Here is a 20,252-nt window from a genome sequence, read left to right as displayed (position 1 = left end):
GGTTCATAATGCAAATCACCGCTCGGAGACCCGAGCCCCTTACTCACGGGCCATGGAACATCTTCTCTGCCCTGTTCCATCCAACAGTGCTTTGGACAGCCTGGAATACTGGGATGCTCCCACCGTGTTCCAGAGCGCCCCATAGGGGGCACCAGAGAGACCGGACCCAACAGCCCCAAGTCCTCCACCAGGGTCCTCCGAGCCGATAGGGGTCGCGGCGGTGCAGCTCCATTCCCTGCTGGCTGACTGGCTGCTCGGGATGTGACCCTGCGTCCGGGCCAGCATGGCCGCCGCTGTGGGGCTGCGGGGCTGGGGCCCGGTGAGTGTTCCCTTGTGTCCGTCTGTCCTCCGCGGCTCCTGTGTCTGTGTGTCCGGGTCCCCTCCGTGTGTTTCGCCTTCGTCTCCCTCTCTGTGTCCCCCGGTCGGTGCCGTGTGTCCGTTAACGGCATCGGTGAAGGTCCTTCCCCCCCCCCCCCCTTTTCCCCCTCTGTCCCCATTCCCAGAGCCGTTCCTCAGGGATGTTCCCCCCCAGCTCCTGCTCCGAGGCAGCTCCTGGCGCAGCTTCACCTCACAGACGGACGGGGAAGCTCGAGTGAGCCGTGTCCTGCGGGAGAAGTTCCCCCGCGCCGCCGCCATCCGCGTCGTGGACATCTCAGGTACAGCCCGAAGCGCTTTGGTCCCCTCCGAACCGGCTTGGGGGGGACGGGACCCCCAAACAGGAGCAGGGACATGGGGGGGGTCACGGGGACCCTCATTTGCTCTGTGGTTGCAGGAGGATGCGGGGCTATGTATGAGATTCACATCGAGTCGGAGGAGTTCAGAGAGAAGCGAACGGTGCAGCAGCACCAGATGGTGAACGAGGTGAGAGGCACTGGGGGGGTGTTGTGTGCACTGCACTGCAGCTGGGCACTCAGGTGTGGGGGGTACTTAGTGGTGATGTGCTGCCTGTACTCAAGCATCACAGTGCTTCGGTTCAGCATCACTGATCGCATGTGTACAGCACAACTGTGGCATGCCCTCCCAGTTAAAACCAGTGTCTCTGCCATTGTGTGGGCAGCACTTGCAGAAGACGCTCTGCCTGTAGCAGGGCACTGTATGTGTGGGCACACAGTCAGTGTTGGACTAAAGTACTCTGCACACACATAGTGCTGCCTGTGACATGCTGTGCCTGATAGTGTCTAACAGCATCACCCTTCTTTTCCCCCCCTTCCTTCCCAGTAAACCCAGTGTAGCTTTCCCTCTCAATCGATAGTGTAGCTGTGTGCAGAGAACCGGTGGCTGTGAACTGGAGCACACTTAAGTACCCAGCTCAAGGTGTCACAGGTAGAGAACAGGTGCCATGAGGAACCACTTTATTTACCTCCCCTTCGTAACAACCAGTGTAGCCCTTCCCTCACAGCTACACCAGTATGTGTACATACACCTGGCCACATGTGTGTGCACAAGTGCTGTGTGAGTGTCACAGTGATGCAAATAGCAGTCCTCCCTTTTTTTGCCTTACAAACTGGTGGTGGGGCACTTACTTGTGCACAGCATGTCCCTGTTGGTGTTGTGAGGGTACTACTCATTGTGAGTGCCCAACACACACTGTGTGCAGGACTTTGCAGCTCTTCCTTTAGCCATCAATAACCACCACAGTCCTTAAACAATAGTGTGTAACCCCCTTAAGTGAGGGTGCTGCACTGTGTGTAACCTTTACACCTGGGCTCACTGCTTACAGCATGTTGTGATGCTCTGAAGTGTGTGTACACAAGTGCTGGTGTTAAGGGTGCACATGCACAGTGCCTAAAACAGACTGTGAAGCACTTAGTTGCTCTTTAGTAAGAGCAGCAGTTGTGTATCTGGTGTGCAGTGCTTGTACTCACACCAGAGAGTACTTGGGTAGTACACACACCATTCTGACAGTAGTGCAATACTCTCCCCTTGCACTGTGCACAAGCACTTCACTCAGAGCTGCTGCTCCCCCTCAGCGTGGTGCTTGTGTCATTGCAGGCACTAAGTGAGGAGATCAAGAGCATGCACGGACTGCGAATCTTCACCTCCACCCCTAAATCCTGAGCAATAAAGGTGCTGCCTCCTTCCAGACATTTCCTGTGCCATTTTGTGCTGCCTCTTTCCAACTATCCCCATGGGCTGTGTTTTTAGTCAAGGCACCTGTGCATAGGGGCTGGGGGATTCAAGGGAAAGAAGGAAGAAGAGGAGGCACCCCCTCTTCCTCTGAAAGAACAGCAAGAAGGAGAAACTTTATTATTGCCTTGCCACACGGTGGGGTCCCTCCCTCAGCCCCCCACTGTGTGAACACCTTCAGCCCAGGACCAGGCACTTTTCTTCCTGCCCCCCAGCACTGCTGCCAAAGGGGAGGTGAAGGCTCTGGGCCAAAGTGCACCTCTTCTGCAAAAATAAGCACTTCCAAAAATAAGCTGAGCCACTCGGGGCTTAGGCACAGAGGAAAACTTTACCTCTGGGAGGAGAAAGCAGCTGAGCAGCACTCGGAGCTTCACCCCATGCTTATGGGGAACCAAACCTGCTCCAAGTCCAGGTCCCATCTTCAACCAGAGCACAGTCTTTGCTGGGCTTGTGCACACACAGCCTGGAGAACCATGTGGGCTGCAGAGGCTGGGGCTGCACAGCAGAAGCATGGAAGTGGCTGGAGTATAAAGCAGAAAGGAGCAGCCAGAAAGGGTCCTCCCTTGAAAAGTCTTATCTGTCCTTGGAGCCCAGCTTCTCAATGAGTTCCTGCAGAGGAGCCAGCTCCCGCCTGTCAATCAAGTTGAATTCCTGGCAGGGAAAAAGCAACATAAAAACTAAAGGCACCACTCAAAGCGCTTCTGGAAAACACATCCCACTATGTGTGCTGGGAAGCTGCTGTGTCAGTGTGTGCCAGTGCCCAGAACATCGAACCAGCCTCTCATTCCTCTGCAGGGAAACTCAGGCATTTCAGGACAACAGAATATTTTCTGCTGTCACCAGGCTGTTCAGCACAAGTCACACGTGCAGTCATATGGAACAGGTTGTTGATATACTGGCAAGGAAAAAGGGACCCCCCACCATTTCTAAGTTGATTCTTGGAGCTACAAACCCACAAAGTTCTCCTCTGAGCCTGTCTGCTTCTGCTGCAGGCTGACAGCTAAAACCCAAGAAGGAAATTCAAGCATTTACAGACAGTTTGACCATGCTTCCTGCAAAAATGCCCCCAAAATAAAACCCACAGACCTACGCTGCTGCAGCTGCATGATTCACATGGAACAGGGTGTGAGCTGAGTGGCTCATACAGGGTACACCACGGCTCTTCGAAGAGCAAAGAGGTGTTGAAATCCAACTCCCCTTAAAAGCAAGTGGGGAATGACAAACCCCAGAGATGTCACTGTGTCACAACTCACCTGCACAAAGAAGATAAAGTGCTTGAAGGAGGTGTTGAGGTGGGCCTCCTCCTGCAGCCGCATGACAGAGTCGAAGTGCTGGTGGTAGATGTGGGCATACACACGGAACAGCCGCTTCAGGATCGTCTTGGCCACTGACATGAAGTTCTTGGGAAAAGGGACCCCTGAATCATAGGATCAATCAGGTTGGAAAAGACCTTTAACATCATCAAGTCCAACCATTTCCCAGCACTGCCAAGTACCCATGGCACTGAGGGCCTTGGCTACACGTGGTGTGAACACTTCCAGGCATGGCTGACTCCAGCCCTGCCCTGGGCAGCCTGTTCCAGCTGTTCCTCTGGGGCAGGAATTGTTCCTCAGCTCCATCTAAACCTCCCCTGGTGCAGCTTGAGGCCATTTCCTTTGGTCCCATCACTTGTTCCTTGGGAGAAGAGACCAACCTCACCTCACTACAACCTCCTGTCAGGCAGTTGTAGAGAGTGATAAGGTCCCCCCTGAGCCTTCTCCAGACTAAACCCCCCAGGTTCCTCAACTGTTCCTCAGCACACTTGTGCTCCAGGCCCTGCACCAGCACCATTTTCCTTCTCTGGACCCAACTCCAGCACCTTCAATGTCTCCAAAGAGCAGAGATGAGTCCTTCAGTTTGGTCAGGAGAACCAAAGCCAGATATTGCAGCAGTGAGGCCACACTTACCTATCTTGGAGGGGAAGAGGGTTTCATCATCCAGCTGGTCCTGCACCCAGGTCATCAAGTAATCGATGTACTTTGGGGCAGAGCACTTGATAGGCTTCTTGATGTTGGTGCCATCTGCCCAGTGGTACTCATATCTGTAGGGAGAGGGAAGGAAAATCAATTCTCTGCTCAAGGAGAAATAACACTGCATTTTCAGGCCCTGCAGCTTCCTCCTTATCCCAGTAAGGAGCAATGCAGCAATGCTAATGCTCCTCTAAAGCAACAAGAGCAGCACTTCGAGTTTCTCAAGCACAACACAACAGAGTGGAGTTAACGCCTCCATTGTGGCCACCCTTAAGGGTTTAACTCTCAAAAGTGAACTTCTACTTTGTGGCAACCTCCTCCATCAGCATTTCCTTAAATTAAAACAAAAAATGTCCAAAAAGGAAGCATCAGGGCTGTTGCCCACCATTCAAATTAATTCAATTATGGCTTTCAGACAGCCTCCAGGAATTTGGTGTTCCTTCTCCCTTCTCATGAGGTGGATGAGTTCTGCAAGAGACCCTTCCCAGGGCTGCACGTGAGCCAAAGGCTTTTGGAAGCCACCAGCTCAAATCAATGTATGTGGTCATTGATCCCATAGCTCCTCCAAACCAGGGCTGATGTTCACTTGGCACAACCCACTTTCTCAGAGATCTTCTGCAAAATGCCTCAAAAGCAGGGAATCCTCCCTGCCCTGTACTTAGTCTGTTGTGTCTTGACCAGCAACAAGCAAAACCAGAGCCATTAGACAGGAAACTGTTACAGGAAATGTCCCCCAGTATAGAAACAGGAACTTGCATCTAGATACTTGTGGGTAGAAAAGCAGGGCAGGATGTGACAGACTGATTCAACAAGGCAGATAATACCAGCCCTGATGCAGCATAGGGAAGGCCTAGAAGACACTTGGCTGGTCCCTACCACATGTACCTGTCTCTATAAGCACTTCCTGGCTTTAGAATCACTTGTGCATAGAAAAACCACACTCTGGTCTCTCAGAGCACCTGCTCTGTGAGCACTAACGGGTTACTTGAGTCTCTGACAGCAAGACCAGACACTTCAGTCAAGTCAGGTCTCACATTTTCTTTCAGACAAACTATTTCAACAGCCTTTTCAGCTTCTAAACACAGGGACCCAATCAACAAGGACTAAAAAAGATCCTCATGCATACTTCCCCTGGATAGATACTGACTGATGGCTACACACAGCATCCCCAACAAACAGCATAGCTTCATGTGTGGGTAAATGACCCCAGGAGAGCACAGTGCTGTACCTTGACCTGATCTGGACACATCCCATACTCTTTCTAGTTTCTTTCTGCACATGCTTGAGTCACCCCTACACCCATCTGCATAGACACTAATGACAGACCACATCTCACCTTGGTCCTGCAGACATGACCGGGCAGCTTGCCTCTGTACAGAACTCTGTGATGGTCCCATATAACATGTTGATTTGGTTGAAGAAATCCACCGCTGGAAAGGAAACACATCAAGTTTACTCCAGGTGTGACACAAAGCTGATGCAGTGCCAGATCACCCTCCTACTGCCAACATAGCTTCTGAGGATCACTGTCATGGGCCCACAGAAGTCCCAGCAAAAACAAGCATCCTCCTTCTCTATAATGTCACATCACTGATGACTTCCACAACTTTTGGACCATCTAGGAACTGGAATTGCTCTGTCAATTATTCACCCTCTGGCTGCCACTACCAACTGATTTGTGTGGCACAAAGCTCCATTGAGCCTGACATACCTTGGACTGCTTTAGGTTCCAGACACCTTTACAGTACCTCAAAAACCTGACTGATTTTGATAATATGGGAGAGATCTTTCTTAGGTTGAATACTTGTGGCCTGACTTACTGTCTTCCATTGTTCAAAACTGCCCTTTCCTCCTCCAGCCTCCAAATAAACAATGTTCGAGGCCACGAATAGCAACTGCTAAAAGCAAAATAAATGTGTAGCTTGTGGCTTTTTAAACTATGGATGCAGTAAAACTAAAATGAAACTAGAATCATAGAATCACAGGATGGTTTGGGTTAAAAAAGACATTAAACTCATCTATTTCCAACACCCTGCCACTGGCAAGGACACATCCCACTAGGGTAGCTTGCTCCGAGCCCTGTCCAGCCTGGCCTTGAACACTGCCAGGGATGGGGCAGCCACAGCTTCTCTGGGCACCCTGTGCCAGTGCCTCAGCACCCTCACAGGGAAGAACTTCTTTCCTTGTATCTAACCTGAACTTCCCCTGTTTCAGTTGGAACCCATCACCCCTTGTCCTATCCCTCCAGTCCCTGGTGAAGTCCCTCTTCAGCATCCTTGCAGCCCCCTTCAGACACTGGAAGCTGCTCTCTAAGGGCTCCACGCAGCTTCTCTTCTCCAGGCTGAAGACCCCAATTTTCTTAGTTAGAAAACAAATAAGAAACTCTACAAACCCAGAGTTCAGTGGAAAACACTGTTCCACCTTTCCCCTGGATTATCTGCTGTCATTGCTTTCACAGTTGTGACAACACTAATTCCTAATTACAAAGAGTGACACTGGAAGGTTGCTGCCCAGTATAAAAATAACCACACACCTCATCCCCTTGGCAAGTCTGAATGCAGAAAACCCCACCCCAAAACCACAACAGCGCAGGTTTGCACCTCACTTTTTGCACCTTTACTTTCCTTTTATCCCAACTCAGTCACCTAAACAGAGCATGCCTGGGGGGGAAACATCATTCAGGGAATTTCAAGCTTCTTCTGAGGCTAAACCCCAGAGATTTTTGGGTTTCCCATCCACCTCCATGCTTGAGTTCATCCCTCTTTTGTAGCACTTACTGTTAACTGCGATCCACTCATTAAGGTCCTCCCCCTCCGGCAGCATAACTGCTTGTCTGAGGTTACCACTCCCCAGCGTGGCTTCCGCATGTTTCAGGAGCTCGTACTGATGGGAGCCTTCGGGGATGTTCTTCTTGGGTTTAAATGTTTTTGAAGACCGACTCCCACTGACAAGAGAGAAAACATTTCCAGTCAGTGCCTTAACAGCATTCCCTTCCCAGAAACATTTCCTGTATCACCCTTTGCTACCCAGCACTTCCAACCAGGGTGACGGCAGCCCTTTCCCACTTCACCCCAACCCTACACACAAGCCACCCTCCTGCTTCCCTCTTTCACCTGCCCTTTTTAAAGGTGACAAATGTTGCGTGCAAAGGCTCAAAGACTCATCAAGCAACAGTGGATCATGGAAATAAAAGCTCATGTAAAACTGGCAGGGAATGGAGGAACCTCCTGACCGGGTCAGTTTGACAATGGCAAATATGAGATGTGCTGTAGGAAACAGCTTGCTAAAAATAGTGATTTAACAGACTCCAGCCCCAAAATGCAAATCACCACCACAATAATCCTTCCCTGTGCTCAGTGACGATTACTGTTCAGCACACCTCACTGAACGCCCACCCCTGTCCCTCCAACCAACTGCACCATAGCCTCTCCCCACACAAAACAGAATGAGTTTTGACACCTCTCAACCACAACACATTGACTTTCAGCCCCCACCAGCTCTCTGCTTCCCAGTACAAACAGGAGGGCTCAGGGGAAACAGGCATTCCACCCCCATTGCTCCTAGTGCTGGCACACGCCACATGGGCTTCCTGGTGCGATGTTCTGCCCTTGCTTTACACACTGTTTACAACGCTCAGTGCGGAAACAAGACCTTCAGATCCAGCTCACTCCTAAACCAAACCACTGGCTACTGCCAAAACACAGGCCCAATAGCACATCACCAACCCTAAACCCGAGGGGGAGGGTCCCCAGCTCCTTCTGAAACCACAAAACACCTCCAGTTCTCACCCACATCCTAGCGGGCCTCAAGAAGCCCTCTCACATTTCACAAGCCTTCACATTCACACCACAGATCTGCAACAGGCCACCCTCTACAAATGGTTAAAGATGCATTTTGGACATCACATGCCTGTAGGGCTGCCAAGTGAACAGCATCCCCCTGGCAACCACCTCACCTTGCAGCGGGGCAGCCCCTCACACAAACACCAGCCAGCACCCTTTGCCCATAGATGCAGGGTAAGACCCACCTAAAGCCCCACAGTGGAGCATCCCTGCAGGCACCCCAACTCCCTCAGCACCTCCCCAAATTCCCTTAGAAGACCAATCAATCTCCTTAAGTCTCCCCACTTGGGAAGTATTAACCCTCAGAAGACAACCCCTCCCTGGAGCCCTCCCTCTAAGACTAACCCCCCAAAGCTCCCTATCCCCTTTTACACCCCCAAAGGCCTCCCCATCCTCCATAGCACTCACCTAACACCAGCACTCCTCAGGGTGCCAGCCCTCTGGGGCTACCAAGCTCCCACTGCCAGCATCCCTTCACATCCCTGCCTGGCACCTTCTCTTACCCCATCTTCCTCCCCACAAACAACTACACCCCCAGGGCTCATCCTTCCCAGGGCTCCACTCCCCCCAGAGTGTGTTCCAGCCCTGCCCCAGACATCCCAGGGACTCTCCAAAAGCTCTTCCCCAAAGGGCCAAAGCCCCTCATGAGCCCCCAGGATCTCTGCCCAAAGCCACCCAAGGCTTCCTCCTAAAACCTCCCATAAGAGCCCCCCTGTACCTCATCACAAAGCCTTAAAAATCATAAAATCACAGACTCGTTAGGGCTGGAAGGGACCTTAAAGCTCACCCAGCTCCAACCCCTGCCATAGCAGGGACCCCTTCCACTGGAGCAGCTGCTCCAAGCCCCTGTGTCCAACCTGGCCTTGAACACTGCCAGGGATGGGGCAGCCACAGCTTCTCTGGGCACCCTGTGCCAGCGCCTCAGCACCCTCACAGGGAACAGCTTCTGCCTTATCTCCAACCTGAACTTCCCCTGTTTCAGTTGGAACCCATCACTCCTTGTCCTAGCCCTACAGTGTCTGATGGAGAGCCCTTCCTCAGCTCCTGGGCACCGCTGGGGCCTTCAACCCCAAAACCCTTCCTTTATGACTTCCCTCAGGGCCCCCCAACACCCCTTGCCCCATGAACCCCTCAGGGCCTCCACAAAACCCTTCCTCCCCCTCAATCCCCTCACAGACCTAACCCTCAAGACCACCCCAAGCGCTTCCCCCTCTAGTATCACCCACAAACCCAGTCAGGATGCTCTCCCCTCATCCCCCCCCATCCCCTCACAGCGTCCCCCTGCAGAGGCCTTCCCCACCAAACCCTCTCACACAGCACCTCCCCAAAGCCCCTTATCCCCCTCAAAACCCCTCAACCCCCCTCCAAACCCCTCCCCGGGGCCCGGGCACTCACAAGAGGAAGCTCATGGCGAGGGGAGCCGCGGCCGGAGCCGGGCCGAGCTAAAGGAAGCGCCGGCAGCGACTCTGGTGCTCGGCCCCAGCCCCGCTCCAGCCCCGCCACCAACTCTCGCGAGAGCTCAGCAACGGGGCGGGGCTTCACGCTGAAGGGGAGGGGGGTAAGGGGGGGGGCTCTCACGGCGCCATCACCATGGCAACAGCCCCGGGCTGAGGTACACGTGGGTCTGCGCTGGCTTCGAGCATCAGCCATGGGGCTGGGAATCCCCATGAACCTGCGACCCCCTCATATGTCTGGAGAGCAGCAGAGCTCCCTTCTCATGGGTCTGCAGACCACCAAAACCTCCTTCTCATTGGCCTGGGTACATTCCCATGGTTCGGGGGACACCCCTATGAGCATGGAGACCCTTCCAGGGACTGGTGTCCCATAGCAGTCCCTTCACATTGGCCTGGGGACCTCTCCATCAGCATGGGATCCCAAAAGGCCCTCTGCATGCGGCTGGGGAGCTATCACATGGGTTTGGGGACTCCAGAGCCTCTTTCTCATGAGCCTGGAGAACTCCCACGAGCCTGAGATCATTCTGAACCCCCTCCGCATCAGTCTGGGCACCCCCAAAGATGCTTTCCTGTGGGCCTGGGGCACCAGGGCCCCCTTCCCATGGGACTGGACACAACCCAATGGGCCTAATGATCCTGCAATCAGCATAGACACGCTTTCAGTGGCTGGGGTTCCCACAGAGTTCCCTCTAGCTTTCCTGTGGACCCTTTAGGCACTGGAGCTGCTCTCAGGTCTCCCCTTCAGGAACCTTCTCTTGTCCAGGCTGCCCCAGCCCAGCTCTCTCAGCCTGGCTCCAGAGCAGAGCTGCTCCAGCCCTCACAGCAGCTCCATTGCCACCTGCGGCCTTGATCCAACAGCTCCAGGTCCCTCTGGTGTTGTTGTCCCCAGAAACATGTTCCCACCCCTCTGGTCTGTTCAGATCTGAATGGTCTCAACCCCAGCTCTGATTCCTATCCCTATCCCTATCCCTATCGCTATCGCTATCGCTATGCCTATCGCTATCCCTATCCCTATCCCTATCCCGGAGCCCACTCCAGACCCAGCCCCTCACCTTGTACAACCCTCAAGCTCTCTTGCCCGCTTGAGCGCAGCCAATGAGCGCCGCCGTGCCCAATTAGAGCGGGGAAGCCCTGCCCACCCCACCAATCACATTCCTCCTTCCCCTTTCGCCCCTCCCACTCCTTTGCCGAGCCCCTCTCTCCCTCTCCCCCAATCACAGCGTGGAGCGCCCGCTCCGCCCGCCCCTTTCCCTCTCCTCCGCCACTCACCTCTCTCCTCGGCGGCGCTCGCCGCGCTGATTGGCTCCCTCCTGCCGCGCTATATAAACCACCGGGTTGCCCAGCCTGTGCCACTGCCGCTGCCGGTCTCTCGTCGCCCGTTGCTGCCATGGCAACCGCGCTGTGCCCGCTCCGCGGCCTTGCGAGCTCCGCGCTCCGGCCCCGCCGCATCCACCTCAGCGCACCCAGGTACGGCCCAGCCCGGCCCGGGGTTAATGTGTGAGGAACCGGGACCCGTCCGCCCCTTCCGCCTATGCCCCGGGGTGCGGAGGGATGAGGGAGGGGGGAGCCGGTTGCCCATCGCGGCCCCACATCGCCCACCGGGTGAGGGTAAGGCCCAGTCTCGCCCCTGCCGGTACCGGGGATGAATGAGGCGGCTCCCAGCGGCCGCGATGGGCATTGCAGGCTGATGAAATCCCGCTCCTGCCTTGCATGGGATGCTCCGGGCATCCATCCCCCGGGCAGGGGGGCACCGGCTCTTCCCGGCCCCTCCGCACCCTAGAGGGGCCTCAGGGACCGGGCTCACCCCGGGTGTACGGGAGATGAGAGGGACCAGAACCCCCCGAGCATCCTGCCCGTGCCCCACCTCATCTGCCCCTCCGTGGGGTTTGAGCTTATGCAGTGAAGCAGCCCCGGAGGGAGCTGTTTCCTGCTCTAAACACGGCTCCGGCTTCGGCTTCCGTGGAGCTTACGAGGGGAAGATGCTGCTCCCTACCCTCTGGGCAGCTCATTCGTGGGGTTATAGGAAAATCTCTTGGCATGAGGTGTTTCTGATATGATTTCTCCTTGTGCTTGCCAGGCGCTCACAATAATTCCTTTTAGATGAGAGTAGACATGCATAAGAACTAGAGAGCCAGTGGGCTCTGCTGGCTTGGGATGGGTTTTTATCGGTTGCTGTTAGATAGGTTTGAGTGGATGATTGCTGTTAAGGATGAAGTAATGTTTAATTCCCTGTAAATGGGGAGCACTACATAATTGCATAGAGCAAGGACTAAAAACGTACAAATGATCATAGAATCCCAGCCTGGTATGGGTGTGAAAGGACCCTAAAGCTCCTCCAGCTCCAATCCCAACACCTTCCACTGGAGCAGCTGCTCCAAGCCCCTGTGTCCAATCTGGCCTTGAGCACTGCCAGGGATGGGGCAGCCACAGCTGCTCTGGGCACCCTGTGCCAGCGCCTCAGCACCCTCCCAGGGAACAGCTTCTGCCTCAGAGCTCAGCTCAGTCTCCCCTCTCTTGGGCAGGTTCAAGCCATTCCCCTTGGCCTGTCCCTACAGGTCCTTGTCCCAAGCCCCTCTCCATGTTTCCTGCAGCCCCTTTAGGCACTGGAGCTGCTCTCAGGTCTCCCCTTCAGGAGCCTTCTCTTGTCCAGGCTGCCCCAGCCCAGCTCTCTCAGCCTGGCTCCAGAGCAGAGCTGCTCCAGCTCTCTGCATCTCTAAGTAAGCAAAACACTTTCCTGCTTTTCATGTGGCTGTCCTGGAGCAGTTGTTGCAGTGGTTCTCCTTGGTGTCAGCTGCCCCCAGAGCTTCAGGGTGAGCATTGTACCTAGAGAAGATCAGAAGACAGCAGCATTGAATTTAATGTGAGAACCTGTACATGAGGCAGCTGATGGAGAAACTCCAGCAATTTACTTGCTCCTCTTCTATGTTGTGTTGAAGGGAGGGTTGGAACCATGACCGGTGTGGCTGGGCTTTCCTCCCATGGGTCAGTTGTCTCCTGGATTCCTGTGGCAAGCAAAATAGGTTGTAGTGTTGATGCACCTTGCTTGGGGATTGCCTCGGAAGTGATTTTTTGTGATTTGGGAAGGTCCTATGGATGACATGGTAGCTTCCCAAATCACAAGGAATCACAGTAATGCGCCTGTGAGCATCTTTGCTCCAGCTCAGGGGTAAGAGCGATTGGGCAGATGACTAAGGTGCATGTCATGAAGCCTTGCAGTGAGGTGAGACATAAATACAAGGTCTAGAAGTGAAGCTTGTGAAGGCAAATCCTCTCACAAAGGGATTACTGGATGAGAATGATGCTCAAGTAAGAGTCACAGTGATAACCTAAAGAAAAAGAGCCAGGCATGAGCAGTGTGAGCAGCCTGTTGTGACAGGGACTGGCCATCTATAGGTCAAGGCTTTCTATATCCTGCAGGGTGTCCAGTTGCCTGGAATATATTTGGCAGTGACTGGATATTCCCGTTTCTAATTTAGAAATGTACGTGAGGAACTGTTCTGATGTTGTTAAAATGGGAAAATGTCCCTTCCACTGCAGACAGACACTGGAGTCTGTTGGAGGGAGTGAAACCACATACCCCAGCTCAGCTTTAACAGCCTGGAGATACAGCTTGAAGATACAGCTCGAGAGGAGAGGGTGTGAGGTTGGCTGTGCAAGGTGTGTGCTGTGCTAGGTGATGGGACTTGCCAAGGAATCTGTGTGGGATGAGGATCTCTGCGAGCAGCGCTCCATACGGAAGTACGGCACATTATGCCAATGCCAGAATTATTCCATAGACCTCTTCAGTGGGGGAAGCTCCACTGGAGTGAGTTCTGCTTTTTGCCTTCACAAGGAATGGGCAACTGCCTTTCTAAAAATGGCAGCTATGAGTATTTTAGCTTGAGATATGTGCCAGGAAAATGATGCACACAGACTCTAGCAGAGAAGAGCGTGTGTGCTCTCTCAGGCTGCATGAATGAGCTGATTCCTCTGGCAGCCTTATTTGCTAAGCCCGGCTTTGGGCATCTTTAAACTAAGGCTGAAATGTGCTGCTTGACATTGTTTAGCAAAAAGTTGCAAAGGGCTTGTACAGAGCTCAAGGAAACTTCACCCTGTGTCCAGCTCTGGGGCAGCAGCACAAGAGGGACCTGGAGCTGCTGGAGTGTGTCCAGAGGAGGCCATGGAGATGCTGCAAGGGCTGGAGCAGCTCTGCTCTGGAGCCAGGCTGAGAGAGCTGGGCTGGGGCAGCCTGGACAAGAGAAGGCTCCTGAAGGGGAGACCTGAGAGCAGCTCCAGTGCCTAAAGGGGCTGCAGGAAAGCTGGAGAGGGGCTTGGGACAAGGACCTGTAGGGACAGGCCAAGGGGAATGGCTTGAACCTGCCCAAGAGAGGGGAGACTGAGCTGAGCTCTTAGGCAGAAGCTGTTCCCTGTGAGGGTGCTGAGGTGCTGGCACAGGGTGCCCAGAGAAGCTGTGGCTGCCCCATCCCTGTCAGTGCTCAAGGCCAGGTTGGACACAGGGGCTTGGAGCAGCTGCTCCAGTGGAAGGGGTCCCTGCCCGTGGCAGGGGTTGGAGCTGGGTGAGCTTTAAGGTCCCTTCCAACCCAAACCAGTCTGGGATTCTATGAAAAGAACCTTTTCTGCCCTGTCTTGCTGTTTGTTTGCATCTGTTTTTCCTGGTGTGTCTTACCCAGAGCTTGGGTTTGAAGGTCTGAGGGGTGCTGACTGCTTTGGTAACACCTTATCTGTTGCAGCAATGATGCAGTTGTGATCTCAGGCAGAAAGCTGGCCCGGCAGATCCGGCAGGAAGCCCGTCACGAGGTCGAGCAGTGGGTAGCAGCTGGAAACAAGAGACCTCACCTCAGCGTTGTCCTCGTGGGTGAGAATCCAGCAAGTCACTCCTATGTGCTGAACAAAACCAAAGCAGCTGCTGACGTCGGTATGTCTGTGCTCTGCTCTGCTAAAGTGGAGCTATTCACTGTTCTGTCTCACTTTAGCTGGTGCTGGATGCTGGGAGAAGCTTTTTGGGATGTCTCCATCTGGCAGCTTTCCACCTCAGCTCTGTGGCAGTTTGTTTGACCCAGCATTTGCTTTATGACTCTTCTGGCTGCCTTCTTTGTACTGGGATGGAGTTAGTAAACACGGTTCACATGTGCTTTGTGCCATTTGGGCCCTGTGGGGCAACATCAAGCTCTGTAGTTTGGATTTGCAGTTGTCCTATGGCCATATAAAACACAGGCAAGGCTCAGATTTGCCTACTTTTCTCAGCTGCCTGAGATGCTGTTGTCATTCAGCAGCCTTGACACCCTCTGATTCCTTCCAGTCTTGCAAGCTGAGGCCCTGCTCTGTGTTGAGCCAAGTGTGCTTGTGGAGAAAATGTGCTGAAAGGGGTTTGGGGCAAGATATGGTTTATTTTTCCCTTTGATTCTGTGCTGCTGAAGCCTTATGGAGCTGAGGTTTTTGAGGTTAACATCCCCCTCCTGCTGTGCCCAGAAGGACCACAGGATGTGTGGCTGCACCTTCATCATTGCACTCTTTGCTTAGGTTGAAGTCCTGCCTGCACTTGAAATGTCTGTTCTCTCAAATAGTTCTTTCCAGGTCATTAGACTGATACTAACTGTCCTTACCCATAACTCACAAGACTTGTCAAGGTCTCTATCCTGGAAGGTACTTATTGTTACCTAAAGCGTACAGTCCTTGGTGTGTAGAGCAGGGAAACCTGGCAGCTTAAATCACATGGATTAAGGAAGTTGCTCACTCACTTGTGCACAAGTGATTCCCTAACATGGGACTTCTGGTTACACAGGTATCAGCAGTGAAACCATCCTCAGGCCAGCTTCTATTACTGAAGAGGAGCTCCTGGATTTGATCAGCAAACTCAATAATGATGCCAATGTGGATGGCCTGTTAGTGCAGCTTCCTTTACCTGGTGAGTAGCTACACTTCCACCCGTTCCCTTTTAACATAAAGCCACAATGTAGCTTAATGAAGTTGATGCAGCTCCTTCCACATGAGTTAAGCTGCTGAGGGTCACAGATGTCTATTCTTGTGTAGGGAATATCAGTTTCCCTTGAGTCAGAAGCCTGAGGCTGCCTAAAATTACCCTCTCAGCAATGCTGAGATCTCAGAGTGGTTCCAGTCTCCTTCTACTGGGCACAGTAGCCTCGTGCTTGCTGGACATCTTGAGCAGCTTCAAGGCTCCAAACCCAAGGACATGGTGCAGCAGGTCAGGGCACTGGCTGACTGCAAAAAGCAGCTTTTTGGCTCATCCCTAGGGTTCAAGCTTTTTGTTTTCTTCCAGAACATATTGATGAACGCAAGATTTGCAACGCTGTGAGTCCAGACAAAGATGTTGATGGCTTTCACGTGATAAACGTGGGGCGCATGTGCCTTGACCAGTACTCCATGCTGCCAGCCACCCCCTGGGGCGTATGGGAGATCATTAAGAGAACTGGTAAGTTACTACTGCTGCAATATTTAGCTGTTGCCTGGTGTAACTCCTGCTTGTCTTTGTTTTAAGACTCCACTTTCTCCTTTGCAGGCATCCCAACACTGGGGAAGAACGTGGTGGTGGCTGGCAGGTCGAAGAACGTGGGCATGCCCATTGCCATGTTGCTGCATACAGATGGCAGGCATGAGCGCCCAGGAGGTAGGAGCTTGGTGGCCTTGGAGCCCATGTGCCAGGCAACTGCAGAAGGAAGCCTTCTGCCTATCACACTGTCCCCTTGAGGCTCTGAAAGGGGTCCCAGGAGCACTTAAGTGGCTCTGGCCCATCACATCAGCTGTGGTCAAGGCTGAGGAGTTAACTTTCTGCATAGTCATAGAATCCTAGAATGGTTTGGGTTGGAAGGGACCTTAGGGCTCATCCAGTTCCACCCCCTCTGCCATGGTCAGGGACACCTTCCACTAGAGCAGGTTGTTCCAAGCCACATCCAACCTGGCCTTGAACACTGCCAGGGATGGGGGCAATCTCTAAGGTCTCCCCTTAAGGAGCCTTCTCTTCTCCAGGCTGAACCAGCCCAGTGCTCTCAGCCTGTACGTCTTGTAATGTTTCAGAGCCTTCTTCAGTGAGTCCTTGTTTTCTTCTGTGCCAGATCCCTCCCTCTGACTTTGGAGGCTGTTCCCTGGGAAACAGCCTGTTCCATCAGGCTGTGATGTTCCTGATAAACACACGTGTGTCTCAAAGGGGAAGATCTAGAGATATGGCTGGGTTTGGGTGTTACATGTGAATAAAAGCTCCATGTATCCACTCTCTTGCAGGTGATGCCACAGTCACGATATCCCACCGCTACACTCCCAAGGAGCAACTGAAGCAACACACTATCCGTGCTGATATTGTGGTAGCAGCAGCAGGTAAGACCTGACTCTGACAGCACAGACAAGGTGCTGAGGGTGAGGACTTCAAGTGAGGGGCTGTTTGAGCCAGTCAGTTGCTCCAGGCCTTCACCACAGGATTCACACACTTGTTCTTAGAAGCAGAGCTGCTTGGAGCCTTTGAAATGCAAAACAACATCTGGCAGGAAGGCTTTGGTGTGCCAACACTTGATCAAATCTAGAGAACAGCTATAGACAGGCTGATATACATGGGGAGAGCTCTGTATTTCTGTGGGGGAGGGAAAATAATATCAAGATAGGATCTGCTTACCTAGAGACAGTCAAATGCTGAGGGACAGATGCTGTGCTGTCTTCAGAGCACAAGGACTCTTCGGAGGTGTACTCCTCTCCAGGCTGTTCCTTTGGCATGGAAGCAGCTCATCAGCAGGGCAGTTGAGCTGATTTGGGGTCTCTATGTGGGAGCCTGTGGGGAGGGAGGAGAGAAAACGTGGGTTGGAAATCGTGTATGGAGACAAGGTGCTGGAAGGATAAGGAGTGGTGCTGGAGGTGTCAGTGCATGTCCTGATGGCAGAAGTGCTGCTGGCAAGTAGAACACATTCATAATCAAAGGGTGGCAGAGCAGAGGAAGGCTTGTATGAAAGAGTTAACTAAGCAAGAGTGGAATAAGCCTCCTGGCTCAGTCCTGAGGCAGCAGTATCTGGCAGGACCAGATAAACACACTCTTAAGCTGAAAGCGTGGCTTAGCTGCAAGCTGCTGCTCCCACCCCTATCTCCTTGTCAGGCTGTGGGTTTTACAGCCCCAGGGAGAAGCCGGTGTGCTGTGTTGGCCTTGGACACTGCTTCAATTTGCTGACTTAGTGCAGGGGCAAAACCACTGCTGGAGCTGCATGAACAAACACAACCACAGACTTCAAATGCAAGCTTTAGTGTTTCGGCTTGGAGAGGATGCTTTGGTCCCAGTTGCTTTGCCAGAACTCTTCCTGGGGGTAAATTCCAGCTCTGAGGTTATCAGTAAACCGCTCACATTCCTGATGGAACCAAACATCACTAGCTCTGGGTTGTGCAGCTGGGGTTAGATATGCATTTTGTGGGATTATTTAGGTTGGAAAAGTCCCTTAAGGTTGAGTCCAACTGCTTTGTGAGGCAGGAAGACCCAGGTGGGTCAAAAGAAGGTGACCACAGGGTGAGAGGAACATATTGAGCTCCACCATGAGTTTGTGATTCTGTCATCCCTTGCAGGCATTCCCAATCTGATCACAGCTGATATGATCAAAGAAGGAGCTGCAGTTATTGATGTGGGAATAACGAGAGTGCAGGATCCCATCACTGCCAAACCCAGGCTGGTTGGGGATGTGGATTTTGAAGGTATGGAAAGGCTGTGGCTGGTTTCTTGAGCATTGAACATTTATGGTGGGGAGGAGAAGGTCCTGATTGATGCAACTGAGCTGATGCAGTCAGATGCTTGCATTCCCTTGCTTGCTGCATCCAATATTGTGCCATAAAATCAACTAAACTGGAACAGACTGTTAAGCTTATCCAGTCCAACCATTCCCCAGCACTGCCAAGGCCACCACTAACGCATGGCACTGAGGGCCTCAGTTACACAGTGTGTGAACACTTCCAGGGATGGTGATTCCAGCATTGCCCTGGGCAGCCTGTTCCAATGCCTGAGCACCCTTTGGGGAAGGAATTGTTCCTCATCTCCATCTAAACCTCCCCTGGTGCAGCTTGAGGCCATTTCCTCTTGTCCTGTCAGTTCATCCTTGGAGAAGAGACCAACTCCACCTCACTACAACCTCCTTTCTGGAGAGGTTGCAGAACTTACCCTCTGGCTGCTGTTCACCACTGTAGTGCCCAACATGCTGTTGTGATGAGCCCTGTGCCTCCAGCTGCCTGCTGAAACACCAGGAACCTCCTCCTAGAATAACAAGAGAGGGAAAAGCTTGAGAATTTTGTTAGCTTTTTACTGTGGCTGCCACCAGGGACAATTCTGAAGCCCACATCTAGTCTTGGACTTGACATTTCTGTGCTAGAAATCCAGCTGTTAGACCTTGCTTTTTGCTTTGCCCCCAGCTTGGGCTTTGCAGTTAAGCTTGGGCAGTAGCAGGGATTGACAGTTTGGTGTGGGGGAAAGTCCACCTTGAGAGACTCCTATTTTTTAGCTGGTCATAGAATCACAGACTGGTTTGTGTTGGAAAGGAGCTTAAGATCATCTAGTTGCAACCCACCTGCTGATGTTAGGCTGGTCACAGCTTCCTGCTGGCCAACCAGCTTGGGAAGCATTGCTGACTCATGTGCTCCTGTCTTCCCTTCCTGCAGGGGTGAAGAAGAAAGCCAGCTACATCACCCCAGTCCCAGGGGGAGTTGGGCCCATGACTGTTGCCATGCTGATGAAGAACACCATCATCGCTGCCAAGAAGCTGTTGAAACCCAAAGAGCTGCAGGCATTAACAGTATAATGGGGGCTCTGCTTAGCCATGAGCATGACATTCCAAACTGACTCCCAAGCAGGCCGAGAGAAAATGCAATATATTTATGGTATTGGAAGTGGTATTTCCTATTCTGGGGCCACAGATGTTTATTGGAAGCTGAAGCACATGCACATTAGTTGTATGAAGGTGTGAATATCTACACTCCTGGCCTACTCGTGCTAGCAAAGCTGCTTTACAGTTAAGTAAGCTCTTCTAGGAGCTGGTCCTGCTCTTGCAGGGCTGGGATTAGGATCCTGGGAGCTCAGCGTGGCATTAGCAATCCCATGGGATGTAGAGCACTGCTCCACAGTGCAAAAGCAACAGCTCTGTGGTCCTGTCCTCACAAAATGCTCAGTCTGCTGGTGTTTGAGAAGACCTCAGCATGAGTCAATGCTGGATGTTTAGTGTGAGTTAAGCTCTTCTGTAAGGTAAGCTACTTGAAGAATATACAATGAAAAGCCATATCTCTGTTCTCAGTCTGTGCAGGGCCCTGGGCATTGGTGGATCTGTTGTAACATGTTAGTAGTGTGTGGCTAAGCTGGATTTTGGTTTTGCTATTTGAAGAGTGACTTTTTAAAGCCTTTTTTTCTAACCAAAGAACAAGATGGGGCTGTTGGTGTGTTCCCTGGGCACACAGGAGGCTGCCTGGGCTCTTGTAAAGTGTTGCAAGTGCTTAGTGAATGATGCAGGCTGGCTCTAAATAAAGTGTGGTAAGGTAAAAAAGCCCTGCTTGTGTCCTGGGATTGTTCCTAAGTCTCCCATTTCTCCCAAAAGCAGTTTATTAAAGCACTTATGGGGTGAGCTCCCTCCAGAGCAGGGTCAGGTCTGGCTTCTCCTTTAGTTTAGCTGAAGCACAACTGCTCCACACATCAACCTGATGCACAAGTAAGATCTTGTACTTTCATGCCTGAACAAAGCCCATTCTGCTTCCTGACTCTGTTTCCTAACAGGACAGTGTAAACTTCACCCTCCTAATGAGTAGTTTGCAAGCTGTAATTACCCACTAAACATTAACCTTACCTGAGGTTGCAATGCCTT

The 20,252-nt window shown here is 52.5% G+C and overlaps 3 protein-coding genes across 3 annotated transcripts; 2 read left to right on the top strand and 1 right to left on the bottom strand.

The window, feature by feature from the left end:
• Window positions 1–248: 248 nt before the first annotated feature.
• Window positions 249–2,087, top strand: BOLA3 (bolA family member 3). The gene is made up of 4 exons (XM_005145635.3): window positions 249–319; window positions 533–656; window positions 773–861; window positions 1,993–2,087. The coding sequence occupies exons 1-4, from the start codon at window positions 284–286 to the stop codon at window positions 2,056–2,058; spliced, it is 315 nt and encodes a 104-aa protein (XP_005145692.1). The 5' UTR covers window positions 249–283; the 3' UTR covers window positions 2,059–2,087.
• Window positions 2,088–2,212: 125 nt separating this feature from the next.
• Window positions 2,213–9,479, bottom strand: LOC101878903 (MOB kinase activator 1A). Its single transcript, XM_034070547.1, has 6 exons — window positions 9,374–9,479; window positions 6,914–7,080; window positions 5,473–5,566; window positions 4,074–4,207; window positions 3,381–3,544; window positions 2,213–2,778 (listed from the first exon to the last, which is right to left on the bottom strand). The coding sequence occupies exons 1-6, from the start codon at window positions 9,385–9,387 to the stop codon at window positions 2,701–2,703; spliced, it is 651 nt and encodes a 216-aa protein (XP_033926438.1). The 5' UTR covers window positions 9,388–9,479; the 3' UTR covers window positions 2,213–2,700.
• A 1,298-nt stretch (window positions 9,480–10,777) lies between these two features.
• Window positions 10,778–19,937, top strand: MTHFD2 (methylenetetrahydrofolate dehydrogenase (NADP+ dependent) 2, methenyltetrahydrofolate cyclohydrolase). The gene is made up of 8 exons (XM_005145622.3): window positions 10,778–10,899; window positions 14,163–14,347; window positions 15,215–15,337; window positions 15,710–15,862; window positions 15,950–16,057; window positions 16,669–16,761; window positions 17,983–18,108; window positions 19,063–19,937. The coding sequence occupies exons 1-8, from the start codon at window positions 10,820–10,822 to the stop codon at window positions 19,200–19,202; spliced, it is 1,008 nt and encodes a 335-aa protein (XP_005145679.1). The 5' UTR covers window positions 10,778–10,819; the 3' UTR covers window positions 19,203–19,937.
• The last annotated feature ends 315 nt before the right edge of the window (window positions 19,938–20,252 follow it).

The sequence above is a fragment of the Melopsittacus undulatus genome, chromosome 18 (genome assembly GCF_012275295.1).
Source record: "Melopsittacus undulatus isolate bMelUnd1 chromosome 18, bMelUnd1.mat.Z, whole genome shotgun sequence".
Taxonomy (NCBI): domain Eukaryota; kingdom Metazoa; phylum Chordata; class Aves; order Psittaciformes; family Psittaculidae; genus Melopsittacus; species Melopsittacus undulatus.
The sequence above is the reverse complement of the archived record's forward strand: the minus strand, read 5'-3'. Positions and strand labels throughout refer to the sequence as shown.

Bases quoted from the DNA above. Each gene is read 5' to 3' on its own strand.
- BOLA3 (XM_005145635.3), top strand. From the start codon at position 284: ATGGCCGCCGCTGTGGGGCTGCGGGGCTGGGGCCCG. The intron at 320-532 runs GTGAGTGTTCCC...GTTCCCCCCCAG, and splicing joins GGCTGCGGGGCTGGGGCCCG to CTCCTGCTCCGAGGCAGCTC. The intron at 862-1,992 runs GTGAGAGGCACT...GTGTCATTGCAG, and splicing joins AGCACCAGATGGTGAACGAG to GCACTAAGTGAGGAGATCAA.
- MTHFD2 (XM_005145622.3), top strand. From the start codon at position 10,820: ATGGCAACCGCGCTGTGCCCGCTCCGCGGCCTTGCGAGCTCCGCGCTC. The intron at 15,338-15,709 runs GTGAGTAGCTAC...GTTTTCTTCCAG, and splicing joins AGTGCAGCTTCCTTTACCTG to AACATATTGATGAACGCAAG. The intron at 16,762-17,982 runs GTAAGACCTGAC...CATCCCTTGCAG, and splicing joins TATTGTGGTAGCAGCAGCAG to GCATTCCCAATCTGATCACA.
- LOC101878903 (XM_034070547.1), bottom strand. The intron at 4,208-5,472 runs GTGAGATGTGGT...CTCTCCCTACAG, and splicing joins GTCATGTCTGCAGGACCAAG to ATATGAGTACCACTGGGCAG. The intron at 3,545-4,073 runs GTAAGTGTGGCC...CCTATGATTCAG, and splicing joins CCTCTTCCCCTCCAAGATAG to GGGTCCCTTTTCCCAAGAAC.